The following is a 17,835-nucleotide window of genomic DNA, read 5'->3' as shown; positions in this document are numbered from 1 at the left end:
GGAGTGGTGCTGTCCGTGCGGGGGCTGTGCATGTGGAGTGGCGCTGTCTGTGCAATGGGCTGTGCACGGGGAGTGGCGCTGTCCGTGCGGGGGCTGTGCATGGGGAGTGGCGCTATCTGTGCGGGGGCTGTGCACGGGGAGTGGTGCTGTCTGTGCAACGGGCTGTGCACGGGGAGTGGCGCTGTCTGTGCGGGGGCTGTGCATGGGGAGTGGCGCTGTCTGTGTGGGGGCTGTGCACGGGGAGTGGCGCTGTCTGTGCAACGGGCTGTGCACGGGGAGCGGTGCTGTCCGTGCGGGGGCTGTGCACGGGGAGTGGTGCTGTCCGTGCGGGGGCTGTGCATGTGGAGTGGCGCTGTCTGTGCAATGGGCTGTGCACGGGGAGTGGCGCTTTCTGTGCAATGGGCTGTGCACGGGGAGTGGCGCTGTCCGTGAGGGGGGCTGTGCACGGGGAGTGGTGCTGTACGTGTGAAGGGCTGTGCATGGGGAGTGGCGCTGTCCGTGTGGGGGCTGTGCACGGGGAGTGGTGCTGTCTGTGCGGGGGCTGTGCACAGGGAGTGGTGCTGTCTGTGCAGGGGGCTGTGCACGGGGAGTGGCGCTGTCCGGGCGGGAGCTGTGCATGGGGAGTGGCGCTGTCCGTGCGGGGGCTGTGCACGAGGAGTGGCGCTGTCTGTGCGGGGGCTGTGCACGGGGAGTGGCGCTGTCCGTGCGGGGGCTGTGCACGGGGAGTGGTGCTGTCCGTGTGGGGGCTGTGCACGGGGAGTGATGCTGTCTGTGCGGGGGCTGTGCACGGGGAGTGGCGCTGTCCGTGCGGGGGCTGTGCACAGGGAGTGGTGCTGTCCGTGTGGGGGCTGTGCACGGGGAGTGGTGCTGTCTGTGCGGGGGCTGTGCACAGGGAGTGGTGCTGTCTGTGCAGGGGGCTGTGCACGGGGAGTGGTGCTGTCCGTGTGGGGGCTGTGCACGGGGAGTGGTGCTGTCCGTGTGGGGGCTGTGCACGGGGAGTGGTGCTGTCTGTGCAGGCGGCTGTGCACGGGGAGTGGTGCTGTCTGTGCAGGGGGCTGTGCACGGGGAGTGGTGCTGTCCGTGCGGGGGCTGTGCACGGGGAGTGGTGCTGTCCGTGCGGGGGCTGTGCACGGGGAGTGGTGCTGTCCGTGTGGGGGCTGTGCACGGGGAGTGGCGCTGTCTGTGCGGGGGCTGTGCACGGGGAGTGGTGCTGTCTGTGCGGGGGCTGTGCACGGGGAGTGGTGCTGTCCGTGTGGGGGCTGTGCACGGGGAGTGGTGCTGTCTGTGCAACGGGCTGTGCACGGGGAGTGGCGCTGTCTGTGCGGGGGCTGTGCATGGGGAGTGGTGCTGTCTGTGTGGGGGCTGTGCACGGGGAGTGGCGCTGTCTGTGCAACGGGCTGTGCACGGGGAGTGGCGCTGTCTGTGCAATGGGCTGTGCACGGGGAGCGGCGCTGTCCGTGCGGGGGCTGTGCACGGGGAGTGGTGCTGTCCGTGTGGGGGCTGTGCACGGGGAGTGGTGCTGTCTGTGCGGGGGCTGTGCACGGGGAGTGGCGCTGTCCGTGCGGGGGCTGTGCACGGGGAGTGGTGCTGTCTGTGCGGGGGCTGTGCACGGGGAGTGGCGCTGTCCGTGCGGGGGCTGTGCACGGGGAGTGGTGCTGTCTGTGCAATGGGCTGTGCACGGGGAGTGGTGCTGTCTGTGCGGGGGCTGTGCACGGGGAGTGGTGCTGTCCGTGTGGGGGCTGTGCACGGGGAGTGGTGCTGTCCGTGCGGGGGCTGTGCACGGGGAGTGGTGCTGTCTGTGCAATGGGCTGTGCACGGGGAGTGGTGCTGTCTGTGCGGGGGCTGTGCACGGGGAGTGGTGCTGTCCATGCGGGGGCTGTGCACGGGGAGTGGTGCTGTCTGTGCGGGGGCTGTGCACGGGGAGTGGTGCTGTCTGTGCAGGGGCTGTGCACAGGGAGTGGTGCTGTCTGTGCAGGGGGCTGTGCACGGGGAGTGGCGCTGTCCATGTGGGGGGCTGTGCACGGGGAGTGGCGCTGTCCGTGAGGGGGGCTGTGCACGGGGAGTGGCGCTGTCCGTGAGGGGGGCTGTGCACGGGGAGTGGTGCTGTACGTGTGAAGGGCTGTGCATGGGGAGTGGCGCTGTCCATGCAGGGGCTGTGCACGGGGAGTGGTGCTGTCTGTGCCGGGGCTGTGCACGGGGAGTGGTGCTGTCCGTGTGGGGGCTGTGCACGGGGAGTGGCGCTGTCCGTGCGGGGGCTGTGCATGGGGAGTGGTGCTGTCCGTGCGGGGGCTGTGCATGTGGAGTGGCGCTGTCTGTGCAATGGGCTGTGCACGGGGAGTGGCGCTGTCCGTGCGGGGGCTGTGCATGGGGAGTGGCGCTATCTGTGCGGGGGCTGTGCACGGGGAGTGGTGCTGTCTGTGCAACGGGCTGTGCACGGGGAGTGGTGCTGACCGTGCGGGGGCTGTGCATGTGGAGTGGCGCTGTCTGTGCAATGGGCTGTGCACGGGGAGTGGCGCTTTCTGTGCAATGGGCTGTGCACGGGGAGTGGCGCTGTCCGTGAGGGGGGCTGTGCACGGGGAGTGGTGCTGTACGTGTGAAGGGCTGTGCATGGGGAGTGGCGCTGTCCATGCAGGGGCTGTGCACGGGGAGTGGTGCTGTCCGTGTGGGGGCTGTGCACGGGGAGTGGCGCTGTCCGTGCGGGGGCTGTGCATGGGGAGTGGCGCTATCTGTGCGGGGGCTGTGCACGGGGAGTGGTGCTGTCTGTGCAACGGGCTGTGCACGGGGAGTGGCGCTGTCTGTGCGGGGGCTGTGCATGGGGAGTGGCGCTGTCTGTGTGGGGGCTGTGCACGGGGAGTGGCGCTGTCTGTGCAACGGGCTGTGCACGGGGAGTGGTGCTGTCCGTGCGGGGGCTGTGCACGGGGAGTGGTGCTGTCCGTGCGGGGGCTGTGCATGTGGAGTGGCGCTGTCTGTGCAATGGGCTGTGCACGGGGAGTGGCGCTGTCCGTGCGGGGGCTGTGCATGTGGAGTGGCGCTGTCTGTGCAATGGGCTGTGCACGGGGAGTGGTGCTGTCTGTGCGGGGGCTGTGCACGGGGAGTGGTGCTGTCTGTGCGGGGGCTGTGCACAGGGAGTGGTGCTGTCCGTGCGGGGGCTGTGCACGGGGAGTGGCGCTGTCCGTGCGGGGGCTGTGCACGGGGAGTGGCGCTGTCCATGCGGGGGCTGTGCACGGGGAGTGGCGCTGTCCATGCGGGGGCTGTGCACGGGGAGTGGTGCTGTCTGTGCAGGGGCTGTGCACGGGGAGTGGCGCTGTCTGTGCGGGGGCTGTGCACGGGGAGTGGTGCTGTCTGTGCAATGGGCTGTGCACGGGGAGTGGCTCTGTCCGTGCGGGGGCTGTGCATGTGGAGTGGCGCTGTCTGTGCAATGGGCTGTGCACGGGGAGTGGTGCTGTCTGTGCAGGGGCTGTGCACGGGGAGTGGTGCTGTCTGTGCGGGGGGCTGTGCACGGGGAGTGGTGCTGTCTGTGCAGGGGCTGTGCACAGGGAGTGGTGCTGTCTGTGCGGGGGCTGTGCACGGGGAGTGGTGCTGTCCGTGCAGGGGCTGTGCATGGGGAGTGGCGCTGTCTGTGCAACGGGCTGTGCACGGGGAGTGGTGCTGTCTGTGCGGGGGCTGTGCACGGGGAGTGGTGCTGTCCGTGCAGGGGCTGTGCATGTGGAGTGGCGCTGTCTGTGCAACGGGCTGTGCACGGGGAGTGGCGCTGTCCTTGCAGGTGGCTGTGCACGGGGAGTGGCGCTGTCCATGTGGGGGGCTGTGCACGGGGAGTGGCGCTGTCCGTGCGTGGGGCTGTGCACGGGGAGTGGCGCTGTCTGTGCAACGGGCTGTGCACGGGGAGTGGCGCTGTCCATGTGGGGGGCTGTGCACGGGGAGTGGCACTGTCCGTGTGAAGGGCTGTGCACGGGGAGTGGCGCTGTCCATGCAGGGGCTGTGCACGGGGAGTGGCGCTGTCTGTGCAGGGGCTGTGCACGGGGAGTGGCGCTGTCCATGCAGGGGCTGTGCACGGGGAGTGGCGCTGTCCATGCAGGGGTCTGTGCACGGGGAGTGGCGCTGTCCATGCAGGGGCTGTGCACAGGGAGTGGCGCTGTCCGTGTGAAGGGCTGTGCATGGGGAGTGGCGCTGTCCGTGAGGGGGCCTGTGCACGGGGAGTGGCGCTGTCCGTGCAGGGGGCTGTGCACGGGGAGTGGCGCGGTCCGTGCAGGGGCTGTGCACGGGGAGTGGCGCGGTCCGTGCAGGGGCTGTGCACGGGGAGTGGCTCTGTCCGTGTGAAGGGCTGTGCACGGGGAGTGGCGCTGTCCATGCAGGGGTCTGTGCACGGGGAGTGGCGCTGTCCATGCAGGGGCTGTGCACGGGGAGTGGCGCTGTCCGTGCGGGGCTGTGCACGGGGAGTGGCGCTGTCCGTGCGGGGTGGTGCCGTGCGGAGGGGCACTCACGAGATGTACTGCTCGCTCTTGTTGTACTTCTTGGCCAGGTACTTGGCTGAGGCCTTGCTGGGGATCTTGACCATGGAGAGCTCCTTGTTGTAGCGCACCAGGTCGCAGGGCGTGCGGCACACGCAGAACTCGCTGTCCCTCTTCAGCAGGAAGTCTGCAGTGTGGGGCCGGGAGGAGCCATGGGGACAGGGTCTGAGCCAGCAGCACCCCAGCCGGGAGGTTCCGGGAGCCGTGGGGAAAGGGGTGAGCCAGCAACCCCCTTTGGGCGGGACCTCCCGACACGGAGCCCAGCACAAGGCCTCGACTGCTTGTGCGCTCGCCGTGCACAGCCCCCGCATGGGCCCAGGGGCGCCCACCCCCCCGGGAAGCTGCGTGGGGCGGGGAGCAGACTGGAGGTCCTGGGTCGGGCCCGGCCGGGCCCAGCTTTCCCACGGGGGCGTCCTGCAGGCAGGGTGGGTGGGGCCGGACCAGGGCAGCATGGCCCAGGGCCGGGTACGTACCCAGGGCAGGGTCGGCGCACTCCTTGTACTGCTCCGGCGTGCAGACGTTGGCGTTCCCTGGGGAGGGCACAGTGTCACCGGGGCTGCGCTGTGTTACAGCCACCCCTGGGCTAGGGGAGCGCTGGGCCCAGGTGTGCTCGGGGCCCCTCCTCCTCTTGCCCCCGGGAGCAGCCTGTCCCCCAGGGGCCCCTACCCCAGCATGGGGCCTCCCTGCAGCTCCACCCCACCCCACCCCAGCCCAGCCCCACTGCCGGGCCACCCCGCAGCCCCCCGCTCCGCCCCGGCCTCACCAGGCATGTGCACCATGCGACAGTTGCAGTTCTCTGCCAGGTAGCGCGTCTCGCAGTCCAGGCGGCAGGCCGTGATGCTGTAGCTGGTGAAGAAGTCGGATTCAATGGGGGTGGATTTGCAGTCCCCCCAGGGGGGCGGGAGGTAGACCAGCTACAGCACACACAGGGTTAAGGAAAAGGCTGGGGAGTGGGCCAGGCCCCCCTGCTTGGCCCCAGGCCTGTGCTGTGTTCTAACTCCCCCCCCCAACCCGCGGCACAATGTAACCAACCCCCCGCCGTGCCAGAGCAGTGCCGCTGGACGGCCGCAGGCTGGCTGAGCATGCACGGCTGTGGAGCCGCACACGCCCCTGGTCCCCGTGCACACGCAGCGCGGTGAGCAGGGCATCGTGGGAACCACCGCGGGCGGAGGGCCCCAGGCGCGGCCCCAGGCGAGGGGTGAGATGACCCCAAGGGGAGCGCAGGCCGCCGGCACCGCAGGCTGGCGTCCCGAGGCAGCCGAGTGGTGCGCTGCAGGGAGCAGGCTGCCTTGGTGCACGCGGACGAGCAGCTCCTTCCCTTGCAGTAACAGCTCCACGGGCCTTGTCTCGGCTGCAGCTGGGGGACCCGAGTCTCCGGCCAGCCGGGCCCAGGGGCTCGCGCTGCACCTCCACGACCCCCGTCAGGCGCTGAGGGAGCAGCTGCAGGCAGCCAGTGGGAGCCCCACAGAAAACACCGCCAAGAGCGGCAGCGCCTGTCAGCAGCTGTCTGCCCCGGCCCCTGGCAGGGCACTCATCCGGCGCGGACCCTACTGGACTGTCTCGCTGCCCAGCCACCAGGTGCGTGGCCCACCGTCGCTAAACGGACCTCAGCCGGGCCTGGCAAGCCCCTGATGGGGCTTCCGAGGGACACAGCTGGTGCAGAAAGCAAACGCGGCAGCCGCCCGTGCCAGGCACCAGCCCAGGACATGGCCTCAGGCCTAAATAGAAGCCGCACCCAAAGGAAAGCGATAAGAAAGGCTGGAGGCCCTCCTCGACACAGCACTCCTCCACGGCCCAGAGACCCTCCGCTGCGAGAAACGTCCCCCAGGGACAGCCCAGAACACTCCTGGCCAGATCTCCCCGGGACAAAGGCCACCTGGGCCTCGGCTGGCTCCACTGAGCAGAGTGGCTGAAAGGCGCTGGCAGTGTCTCATCATCAGCATCAATAACTGTGGGCTCAGCGCCCGCTGGTGTCTGGCGCCTCCCTCGCTATTTCCTTCCATCTTTCCCTGTCCAGTGCAGAGCGGCTTAGTGTCTGCAGACGAGCTCCAGACCCATCTACTGCATCATCTCCCCATTCCCTGTGGGGTCTGCCTCTCCTATTCCAACCATCCATTGTGCTCAATACCAGGGTCTTGAGTTTTCGTTCGTCGTTCATTCTGCAAATATGTCCAAATAGTTGTAGCTTCCGTTTTATACCCTTCTGCAGCAGGTTCTCTTTCGGCTGTATCTTCCTATATAATTCCTCATTGGTGACCTTCTGCATCCAGCCTATTCGCAGAATCTTCCTGTAACAACTCCTTTCGAACGCCCATATTCTGCTTTTCGAATCTTTCATTATCACCCACGTCTCGCATCCGTACAACATGCTGCTGAATACACGTTTTCAACATGCCCAGCTTCGTTCCTAAGCTAATTGCTTTGCTTTTCCAGGTCTTGTCCCTCGCCTCCAAACTCGCTCTCGCTTTCGCTGTTCTAGTCGCTCTTTCCTTCTTACAGTCTAGATCATACGTTATGTTGCTCCCCAGATACGTGAACGTCTCTACATTTCTAGTTCAATACCCTCCACACTGATCTTCCTTCCTATCTCCTTATCTCCAAATACCATTGTTTTTGTTTGATCGATGTTCATGATTGGTCCGTACCACTTCCCTTCTTCGTTTAACACCCGCACCGTTTTCGCTAGCGTCTCCTCATCTTCCTCAACGATAACTGTATCATCCGCGAACCTCAAGTGGTTAATTCTGATCCCGTGCACAGATACCCCTTCTACCTCTTCCTTGATCTTCTCCATCGCTCTCTCCAGATGTGCCATGAAGATACTTGGCGATATTGGATCTCCGCAATGTCTGATATATACTTATTGTGCGGGAGTGAGGGATGGGACATATGAGCAACAGACTGAGCAGCTCTCACTGGCTGAGCATCATAGAATCACAGAGCAGGAAGGGACCTCAAGAGGCCATCGAGTCCAGCCCCCTGCCCCAGGGCTGACCCACTGGGCAGTAACCTAGGCTGGCAGGTAACACCTCTGCCGGGAACACAGAGCAGGGAGGAGCCGAGCTGGGTTTGATTCTGGGGCGGCAGTTAGAAGCTGGGGGAGAGGGAGCTGGAAGGAGCCAGCCTGGCGAGGGGGAGGCTACACCCCAGAGGGGCCCCCCTCGGGCTCCTCTCCCCAGGACGGGTTGGAATGACTGTCTGTGCCGGCTGCACTGACACCTCTGTGCTGAGCTGGGCCTCTGTCGCCTCATAAACCTCCTGTTCTACCTGCTGGGTGAGAGTCACTGCTGCCTGCGCGGGGGGCAGCGCCTGGGGACCCCTGAGCCCCGTCACACTTTTCCCACAGAGGGATGAGCTTTTCCACCAGACTTCCTGACCCAGGAGGAAATGCTGAGTGTCTCACAAGAGCTCTGCGTGCCCCAGCTGAAACCTGCAATTCTGGGAACCAGCAGAGACAGGCTGATTATTGGGTTAACGGACAAAACCCTTTCACAGCAGCTGCAGCTGGAGAGCTCTTTAGCCCTAGCCACAGCTGCCCAAAGAACAAAGCAGTCTTAGCTGGTGAGACCTCACAACCTAGGGCACCGCGAGGAACGTGGAAACCCTGGAACCAGCTTAGCGACTGTAAACAGAGCATTAAAACGCATTATCTACCCCCAGCACCCCCCAGGCCCGGCCAGGCCAGAGAATGCAGCCTGGGTGCAGAAGCAGCACCGCTGCTGCTCCGACAGCAGGTCCCAAGAGATGAATCGCGTCCAGCCGGAGCCCCTCTGCAGGGTGTAAAAGTGCACAAAGTACAGACGCGTCAGGTCTGCCTGCTGCAGCAACGCACTCAGGGAGACGAGCAGGAGAGGGTTTCTGGGACCCCCCGGGATGACAGCCGGCCTGGGAAGTGGGAGGGCTACAGGCGTCCCCAGGGCTTTACAGCATTCCAGGGCGAAGTCACCCACAGGGGCGCCGGCTGTCCCTGCAGGCATTCCGAGCGCTGCCGGGAAGCGGGAACTTACAGAGACGGAGGCTTTGCAGAGCGTGTGTGATCAGAGAACCACAGCCCAAGAGCCACGTTTTGCTCCCACACACATTCAGAAGCAGCCAAACGACCTGCACAGAGCGAGGTGGGGTGGCAGGCAGGGCCGGGGTGGGAGAAGGGTCACAGCTCTGACTGACAACAGGCGCCCCAGGGGAAAAGCCTTGGCTCAAGCGCACTCAGAGGCCAGTGTCTATTGCTAAGGTTCCTGTGATACAACTCCATCGCAAACCAAAGGAGCTTGTTAAAGACTAACAAACTAGGTGACGAGCTTTCGTGGGACAGACCCACTTGCTCAGATCAGAGCCAGACCAGAAGAGACTCAGTATTTAAGGCACAGAGAACCAAAGGCAGTAATCAAGGACAGAAAAATATTATATTTTGGTTCTCTGTGCCATAAATACTGAGTCTCTTCTGGTTCGGCTCTGGTCTGAAGCAGCGGGTCTGACCCAGGAACGCTCATTTGTTAAAGTGCTACTGAACTGCTGGCTTGTTTCCATAGTATAGACACTAGCAGGCCTCCCTCGCTGTCACCATTCAACTCCGCTGCAGAAGAGGTTCCTGGGGAAAACCTGGGAGTAGCAGAAACTGCAGCCCAGAGCTCAGCACCATCCTGCCCAGGAGCACTTGGGTGCTAGAAGAGACAATACCAGCCGCTGAAAGCAGCCGTGACAGACACCCCACGCCAGGCAGTGTGAGGTCAGATGTGTCCCACCTCTGTGTGTGCTGGTACTAGCCCAGGCTGGGGCTGGGGAGATGGCTTGGCAGGCTCGTGGCAGCAGTAGTTTGTAGGGAGCCCAGGCTGGTGGGTCAGGGGGCCCAGGGTACCCCAGTTCCAGGTGGCACTGGGGGAACCTGTCACACAGCTCAGTGTGACCAAGTGGGGTCGTGAGGGGCCGCAGGGTTCGCAGGCGGAGGGGCGCACAGCGTGCCTGGGGGTCGGGCTGTAACCAGGGGAGGGCACGGGGAGTTGGTTGGCACAGGGACCAGCACAGAGCAAAGCCCAGCGACAGGAACCCTGGGCCGGCAGACCCAGCCCGGGGGGGCACAGCCAGACCCGGCCAGAGGAGGACAATGGGCTGCGGAGAGGAGCAGCCGGGGGACAAAGGAGGGCGGAGGGGAGGGGCCCAGGAGACACCGGTTACCTGGCCGAGGAGCTGCTGGGGGTGTCGGGGCCGGGTTGGAAGCAGGGGCTGCGGGACGGGCAGGGCAGGGCAGGCGGAGATCAGGCAGAGCCCACCTGGCCGCAGGGCACTCGGCCGCGTGGCACGAGGGAGGCCAGGCCGAGGGCTGGAGAGGCCCCGTGCTGGGTTCAGTCTCAGTAACCTCCTGTGTGACGCCGGCTGAGCACCGCGCCAGTCTAGGGCACAGGCTGCGCTGCTCCCTCGGGGAGTGGGGTCCGGGGTGCAGGGCGAGGGGACTCCCCGGGGGGCCCCGGCAGGGACAGGAGCGCTGGGAGCGCTGAGGGGGGCGGTTCACATGGGGGAGGGGCTAACCCCCCCGGACAGAGTGGCCCTGCGGGAAGGGGCTGGCATACTGAAGGGGGTCCCCCAGGGGCCAGCTGTGGGCACGGCCTGGGAGTCCAACCCACCAACCCCACTAATCGTAGCCACCGAACTGGAAATGCTCCCTGGGCACAAGGGCAAGAGGACAAGGCATGACCATGGCCGTGGCTGAGGCCCTGAGAGTCCCACCTCGCTGCCACGGGTACATGCAGGGAGAGCTGCCCACGGGGGTCTCAGCCTCGCGGGGTGGCACCAGGACACACAGGCAGGGTGCCCCAGACACCGGGAGGCCCCCGACACACTCCCCGAGCCTGTCTCGCAAGCGATTCACCTGCACCAGCCTGCGGAGAACACAGGCGCCCTGGCCGACGGGGCGGCCTCATGCGAACAGCTGACCCCACAGACCCCCCACGCGGGGCCCTGTCCAGGGAGCCCTGAGGTGTCAGCCCCCCTTTCTGTCATCACCAAGGGCCCTCCCCTTCCCGCTGCCTGCCCTGTGAGCCTGGTCTGGGAGGCAGTGCACTGCAGCCCCAGGGACAGATGGACGGATGGATGGACAGACATGGACGGACAGGTGGATACCCTCTGCTGCTGGCAGGACACAAAGGTCTGGAAGCCGGGCGCCACCCCGAAGCCCAGCTGGTCGATGAACGGCGGCTCCTCCTGGCTGTGGATCTGCACCTTGACGCCGGCTTCGTAGGAGGTCTCCTCTGCAACACAGTGTGGCGGGGGGGTTACTGCCGAGGGGGGACTCCCAGCCCAGCCCAGCGCAGCCCAGCCCAGGCAACAGGGTCAGGCGGCGGGAGAGGGCTGCTGCTTGGTGGCCAAGCTGGCCAAACCCATCCCTGCCCCAGGAGGAGACAGGGTCAGATGCGGAGCTGCTGTCTGGGAAAGGGGGTCAGACATGGCCTGTCTGTGCTGGGGGGCAGGCAGAGCCGTGGCCGTGCCGGGTTTTCGTGTTCCAGGGTTGGGGACAGGCAGAGCCGTGGCCGTGCCAGGTGTTCATGTCCCAGGGATGGGGCAGGCAGAGCCATGGCCGTGCCGGGTGTTCATGTCCCAGGGTTGGGGACAGGCAGAGCCATGGCCGTGCCGGGTGTTCATGTCCCAGGGTTGGGGACAGGCAGAGCCGTGGCCGTGCCGGGTGTTCATGTCCCAGGGATGGGGCAGGCAGAGCTGTGGCCATGCCGGGTGTTCCTGTCCCAGGGTTGGGGACAGGCAGAGCCATGGCCGTGCCGGGTGTTCCTGTCCCAGGGTTGGGGACAGGCAGAGCCGTGGCCGTGCCGGGTGTTCATGTCCCAGGGTTGGGGACAGGCAGAGCCATGGCCGTGCCGGGTGTTCATGTCCCAGGGATGGGGACAGGCAGAGCCGTGGCCGTGCCGGGTGTTCATGTCCCAGGGTTGGGGACAGGCAGAGCCATGGCCGTGCCGGGTGTTCATGTCCCAGGGTTGGGGACAGGCAGAGCCATGGCCGTGCTGGGTGTTCCTGTCCCAGGGTTGGGGACAGGCAGAGCCATGGCCGTGCCGGGTGTTCATGTCCCAGGGATGGGGCAGGCAGAGCTGTGGCCATGCCGGGTGTTCCTGTCCCAGGGTTGGGGACAGGCAGAGCCATGGCCGTGCCGGGTGTTCATGTCCCAGGGTTGGGGACAGGCAAAGCCATGGCCGTGCTGGGTGTTCATGTCCCAGGGATGGGCAGGCAGAGCTGTGGCCGTGCTGGGTGTTCATGTCCCAGGGATGGGCAGGCAGCCCCATGGCCGTGGGGGGGCAGCCCTGCACTCAACCTCACCGGTCTCTCCCCAGACGGGCAGGTACTCCTCCTGCTGGATGTTCAGCATGAGCTCCAGGCCGTTGCCGGAGCCGCCCTTGACTGTGGTGAGCAGCTCAGTGCCCGGCGCCCCTGAGTTGAAGGTGTAGCACTTCCCCAGGCGCGTGAAGGTCTGCCAGGAGACAGGACTGACGTGAGCTCACTGAATTTTTGGGGTGACCCCCCCCCAAACCATTGTTGCAACCACTGTGTTGTGTTTGCACCAGCTCTTGTGCCAAGTGGGCCAACGGAGGCGCCTGTGGGAAGCTGGTGACTCACTGAATCTGTCCTGCTCCTAGGCGGGTGTCAGTTCTGTACCTGAAGTTAGACGTATGGGCTCTGTGCTCATAATTCAACCGTTTGTGCTCGGAGACCTCCCCCGGTGGCCTGGCTGCAACGGTGAGAGGTTCCCCTCAGGTGGACAGCAGGAGTTGGCCGACAAAGGGCCTTACTAGGAGCCGAGCCACATCCAAGGAGCTTTGCCGTGAACTTTTCTTTCTTTCATGAACCTTCAGACGCTAGATTCTATAGGGCTGGCTCTGTGGGGCGAGAGCTGAGGTACACGTTCGTCTGGGGCTGTGGCTGGGCCTTTGGGGCGGGAAGAACCTGTGCGGATGAGGGGTGATTGGTTTCCATCACCTCTGCCCTGTGTGAGGAGGGGCCGGGCTGCAGCCCAAAGGGAGCTGGAGTGTTGCTGGGGTGACTATCTAGGGCCCCTTCTCTGCTAGGTGTTGGGAGCAGCGATCCTGTGACCTGTCTGGGGACAGGACAAAGGACAGAGGAGGGGCAGTAGCTCGGCGGCTCAGCTGCTGGAGTTCTGTCTCTGGGTTGCGGGTGGCCGGGGAAAGCCCCTATCCAGCCACTTCCCTTTGCCCCATGGCCAGAGAGACCCCTGCCCACCTGGGCCACAGGCTGCTGCCATGCGGTGGAGCGTTGCTGGCCGGCTCTGGCCCCACGGCTCCTGTAGCCGGCTGTGGCTGGGCGCTGACCCTGGGGCCAGCAGGGGAGTTTGCAAGATCCCAGGCAGGGGAGGCTCCTAACGTGGGATCCAGGCGGTGCCGGCTCACTCCGTGCCGCCCCGGGCGGAAGCAGGGCCGTGGGGGAATCACCACAAAAGCCGCATGACCGGACAGTCAGTACAGAATGGGCCACGGCCGCAGGGGCTGCCAGGCGCCGAGAGGCCAAGGCCGCCCAAGCAGCGGGACACCCCGCAGGACTCGGTTATGGGGCTGGGGGAGGACTCTTGGCCTCGGCCCCCGGCCAGCACTCAGCGGCGTCTCAGGGGGGCGCGGCGGCCAGCAGGGCACAGCTCACCCCCGGGAGCACCCGGCTCCGCCAGCCTCCAGCCAGCAGCTCGCAGGCAGACGGCCCTGGGGCGAAGGCCCAGCACAGGCCTGCCCGGGGCATTGGGGGCATGGGGCCCAGCCTGCCAAGGGTCACGCCCAGGAGCCTGGTGACAGGCAGAGCACTGCCCCTGTGGGACCCCCACCCGGGCCCATCCCCAGAGCCCTGGCTGGACCGGGGCAGACCCGCCAGCAGCCTGGGGGACCCTGCCATGTCCTGGGGGAGGGGTGGGTCCATGCACGGCCCTGCCCCCGCTCCGGGCACCCACTGCAGCTGGGCCCTGGGCTTGGCAGTCGTCACCCCGGGGTGCTGGGCAGGGGTCTGATGGGCGCAGCACACCCACATGGGCACCATGGCACCCAGCCCACACGCAGGACGTTGTCGTGGCAACCAGGCTGCACAGGTGAGGGAGGGGAGGCATTGCCATGGCAACCGCTGCACAGGAAGAGGGGAGCCATTGCCATGGTAACAAAGGATCCATCTACGGCGGGGGAAGGGCCGTGGTGACTCATGCCAGGATGAGGCCCTCCACGTGCACGCTCTGCTGAGTGCCCCTTGCCTGCCTGTCCAGGGCGGTGCTGCTAGTGGGGCTCAGCCCCACAGGCTCCCTCTGGGGGCAGCGACCCCCCAGGAGCAGTGAGAGTTGAGCACGGGGTGGGCACAGCCAGGGGCTCTGCAAGGCTGGGGCCTCCCCTTCAGGCCAGGAAGGGGTGTGGGGCTCCCTCACTGGCCCCTCCACAGGCCTGCCCCACTCCCCAGCCCCCGCACCCACCTGGAGCCTCAGCCCCACACAGCCGCTACCCTGTGCCCAGGCCCATCCCAAGGTCCTGCCGGCTGCCCTGCTCCCGTCAGCGCCAGCTCGGGCCTCAAACACCCCCAGCACCTGGCTCTGCCCGCAGCTGTGCTGGCGCCGGTCAGGCCTGGGTCACTCGCATGCTGCAGCCCCCAGGCCTGTGCTGCCCCCTCCCCACAGTGCCCGGCGGGGGCAGTGCTGCCAGGGGCTGGGGAGCAGCCTGGCCAGGGACACGCCGCTCCTGTGGCACCCACGTGGACCCCGCTTTAGCGAAGTGTGCACACTTAGCCCCGTGTCACTCGTGCACACACTGGCCGTGCATTACACGCGTGCACGTGGCCTCCGCTTTCACAAGCGTGCGACAGCAGTGAAGCCAGGGCTTGGGCTCTGAGTGTGGCGGGGTCCCACTGGCCGCTTGCCCACCCACAGGGCACCAGCCCCAGCTAGCCAGTGCCACCTGCGCCAGCTCGGCTGAGGCGGCTGAGCCATTAAGTGTGGAGGCTGCTGGAGGGCCCCGGCTGCAGGGCGGGTGGGATAGTGCCCCCCAGGGCAGCCAGAGGGATGGCAAGGCAGTGCGCCGGGGCGGCTGGTGTGTGGGGCTGCTGGGCGTGTTCCCGAGGGGCTCGGCCCCGACAGTACAAAGGGCAGATGGGTCTCAGCTGAAACCCCCGTGGCAGCTCAGCATATGGGTGAGCCCCAAGGCAGGGGTGTGGCTGGCACGTGGCATGGAGCATAAATGGGGCCAGGGCGTGGGCCAGCCCCATGGCACGCTGGCTGGCACACAGCAGTGCAGCCGGCACGTGGCATGGAGCATAAGGCCGGGTCCGAGCATACCAGGCTGTGGCTGGTGGCACTAGGTCCCCTCCTGCGAGGAGGGTCGTGGAGCTACTGGTGCCGCTGGGGCCAGCGCTGCTGGGAAAGGTGCTTTTGGTACCTGTTAACTCAGTCTCCAGCCGCGGCTCCCGACGGGCGCCCAGCTTGTGGTGCCAGAGCCAGCGTGGGGCCCAGGCGTGCTGCCGGGTGCCAGAGCTGGTGTGGGGCCTACCATGTCCGCAGGAGCCCAGGTCTTGCCTGGGTGGGGGCAGGGCCAGGGAGATGGGCTGGGACTGGTGTTAGCTGCAGAGGCGGGGAGGAGCCCTGGGGCAGCAGCCCGGCTGTGCGGGGAGCTGGAACTGCCATGGCCTGGGGGACTCGGCAGCCCGCTCCCTTGAGTGCCCTGGCCAACGGGCCCCAGGCAGCAGGATGCCCCCGCACCCGGCCCAGCACCTGCCCCCCGCTGAGCCGCCCCCAGGCAAGACCCCCCACTCTGGGACATGCAGCCAGATTCTCCCCCACTGCCCCAGGCATGGCCGTCCCCCGGGCACTGCCTGGGCCCCTGCAGTCACCCTGGCGGGCGGGCGGCTGGGCGGGCGCACTCACCGCGGTGAAGTTCTGGGCGCTGCAGTCGGTGCCGCGGAAGCTGCACTGCAGCAGCATCTCGGCCATGTCGTGGCCCGTCCGGTTGTAGAAGTCGGCCATGTCGAAGGGCTTGGCCTTGAAGTGCCGGAAGTTGGCCTTGTCCCGCAGGGCGGCCAGCAGCTGGGGCTCGGCCAGGTGGGGGCTGCGGATCTCGTGGCGGTCGCTGAGCAGCGCCAGCAGCTCGCCTGCGTGGTAGAGGTCGTTGCGGGTGAGGCGGGAGAAGCGGAACTCGTTGAGGTTGCAGATGGTGATGGCCGGGAAGGTCAGGTTGGGCGCGGCCACCTCGTCCAGCTTGGTGACGTGCGGGTAGGTGAGGAAGTAGGTGATGCGCTCGGCGCAGACCAGCAGCAGCAGCCCCAGCGAGCCCAGGAAGCAGAGGGCCCAGAGCAGGCGGCGCAGGGAGAGGGCGCCGTGCCGGAAGACGTGGCTGATGCCGTGCAGCGAGGAGTTGTTGGCAAACACCTGGAGGCTGGAGAGGCGCTGGGCCCCGGCGCTGCCCTGCGAGCAGCCCCTCATGGCGGCTCCGTGCCCAGCCCCGGCCTCACGCTCCACTGCTGGGCCGGGCGCCCCGGCTCCCTGCTGCCCACCGGCGCCGGGGCTGCCCGCCGTGCCCACCCATGGCCCGGCTCTCAGGCTGCCGCGGCTCCGGCTCCCCCACAGCCAATCGCAGCCCCTGGCAACCACAGCCCCGGATCGCCACGGTGACGGAATGCGGGACCCGGTCGCCCCGTGCACCCCCTCGCTGGCCGGCTGCTCAGCAGCCCATTGTGCGCCCGGCTCTCCGCCTGCCTGAGGCACGATGGCTCCGGCTGCTCAGCTCTCTGCTGCTCCCCCGCCACTGAACATGCTCAGCAGCCGCTCGGCTCCCTCCCTGCTTGCAGCCGGCCAGATCCCAGCCCCGGCTGAGCGCACAGCCGCCCCCGGGTGCCTCCCCTAGGCCCGCCCCTCCCTGCCCTTCCTGCCCCCAGCCCGGGCCCCACTTACCCCAGGTCCTTCCTCTCCTCCAGCCCTCCTGCCCCCCAGCCCTGCTACGGCGCCCACATGCGTGTGGCGTGTTCAGCTGCACAGGCAGAGCAGCCTCGCGGGTGGGAGCTGGGAGCCGGGCCCCTTGGGTTCTCGCCTGGCTCTAGAGGGCTGTGGCTCTGGGAGTTAGAACAGGGGCTCCTGGGCTCCATCTCTGGCCTTGCCGCTTGCTCTGCGTGCCCTGGGGCAGACGCACTCGCTGGCAGCTCCCAGCGGTAATGCTGTCTGGGAGGAGGGGGCTGCGTCCCAGGGGTCTCTATCCCACCCACAGCCCTCCCGGGCGTCACTGCCCACAGCGGGTAACATGGACGGCTGACAGCCTTGCCAGGAACTTGGTCTCTGGCCACTGGCTGCCTGTTGCCATCCTGGCTCCAGCTCCTCTGGCTGGGAGCTGCCAGCAGACCAGGGAAGGCGAAGGGCACCCGGCAGGGGTGATGGGGCAGCAGCCTCAGGATTCCTGCTGGGCCTGTGCCAGGAGACAGGCTGGCCCTGCCGCTACACAGACCTGCCAGCCGGTTTCCCCCCCCCAGCTGTGCCACAGGGCTGCCCTCCCTCCCCAGCCCCCTTTACCCAGCAGCGAGATCTGGGAACCAGGATGGTCCCACAGGACCCCAGCCAGCCTGCCCGCTGCATCAGGGCACTGCTGGGAGGAGGTGCGCAGCACCGGGGTCCTGCATGCTGTGGTTCTCCCTGGGTGCTGGCCAAGGCCTTGGGCTGGCAGCAACTGGGCTGTGAGTCTAGGGCAGCTTCTTACCAGCCCCCAGTGGGTCATCCCCGCACAGACACCAGACGCAAAGGGCCTGGAAGCTGTAACATGCACATACCTAGCAGGGCTTTCCCCTCTGTCTCCCCTCTGCAGGAGCACGCTGGCCAGACCTGCCACACCACGCACAGCCCTGCATGGAGGGGACGGGCACCCAACCAGCTGGCCTGGCCTGGCCTGGCCCATGCTGTACCCCCTGCGCCCCCAGCTCTGCCAGGGCCTGCCTGGGTCATGCTTGGCAGGCTGGGGTCTTGGTCAGGGAGCAGTGAGAGGGTCAGACTGCAGAGGCCGCATCGCCCCCTGACTAGCCCCTCTTGATGGGGCTCTAGCTTGTGGGGCAGGTGTCACGGGGTTCAGGGGTCCCTCAGCTCTGCCCCCATCGCAGGCAGGAGTGACTCTCACCCAGCAGGTAGAACAGGAGGTTTATGAGGCGACAGAGCCCAGCTCAGCACAGAGGTGTCAGTGCAGCCGGCAGAGACAGTCCTTCCAACCCGTCCTGGGGAGAGGAGCCCGAGGGGGGCCCCTCTGGGGTGTAGCTTCCTCCCTCGCCCGGCTGGCTCCTTCCAACTCCTTCTCCCCCCAGCTTCTAACTGCCCCTCAGATTCAAACCCAGC

At 66.7% G+C, this 17,835-nt stretch overlaps 1 protein-coding gene across 1 annotated transcript in view; it reads right to left on the bottom strand.

Moving 5' to 3' along the window:
• ASIC3 (acid sensing ion channel subunit 3) overlaps nucleotides 1-15,951 on the bottom strand; it is a 28,876-nt gene extending 12,925 nt beyond the window's left edge. The window contains exons 1-6 of the mRNA XM_074986365.1: nucleotides 15,397-15,951; nucleotides 11,823-11,973; nucleotides 10,623-10,750; nucleotides 5,272-5,422; nucleotides 4,982-5,038; nucleotides 4,482-4,635 (exon numbers count right to left, since the gene is read on the bottom strand). Of these exons, the coding sequence (XP_074842466.1) occupies nucleotides 4,482-4,635; nucleotides 4,982-5,038; nucleotides 5,272-5,422; nucleotides 10,623-10,750; nucleotides 11,823-11,973; nucleotides 15,397-15,951 (1,196 nt within the window). The remainder of the gene's footprint in view (nucleotides 1-4,481; nucleotides 4,636-4,981; nucleotides 5,039-5,271; nucleotides 5,423-10,622; nucleotides 10,751-11,822; nucleotides 11,974-15,396) is intronic.
• Nucleotides 15,952-17,835: the final 1,884 nt, after the last annotated feature.

The sequence above is a fragment of the Carettochelys insculpta genome, chromosome 2 (genome assembly GCF_033958435.1).
Source record: "Carettochelys insculpta isolate YL-2023 chromosome 2, ASM3395843v1, whole genome shotgun sequence".
In the NCBI taxonomy this organism is placed as follows: domain Eukaryota; kingdom Metazoa; phylum Chordata; order Testudines; family Carettochelyidae; genus Carettochelys; species Carettochelys insculpta.
This window is presented reverse-complemented; position numbering and strand designations above follow the sequence as displayed.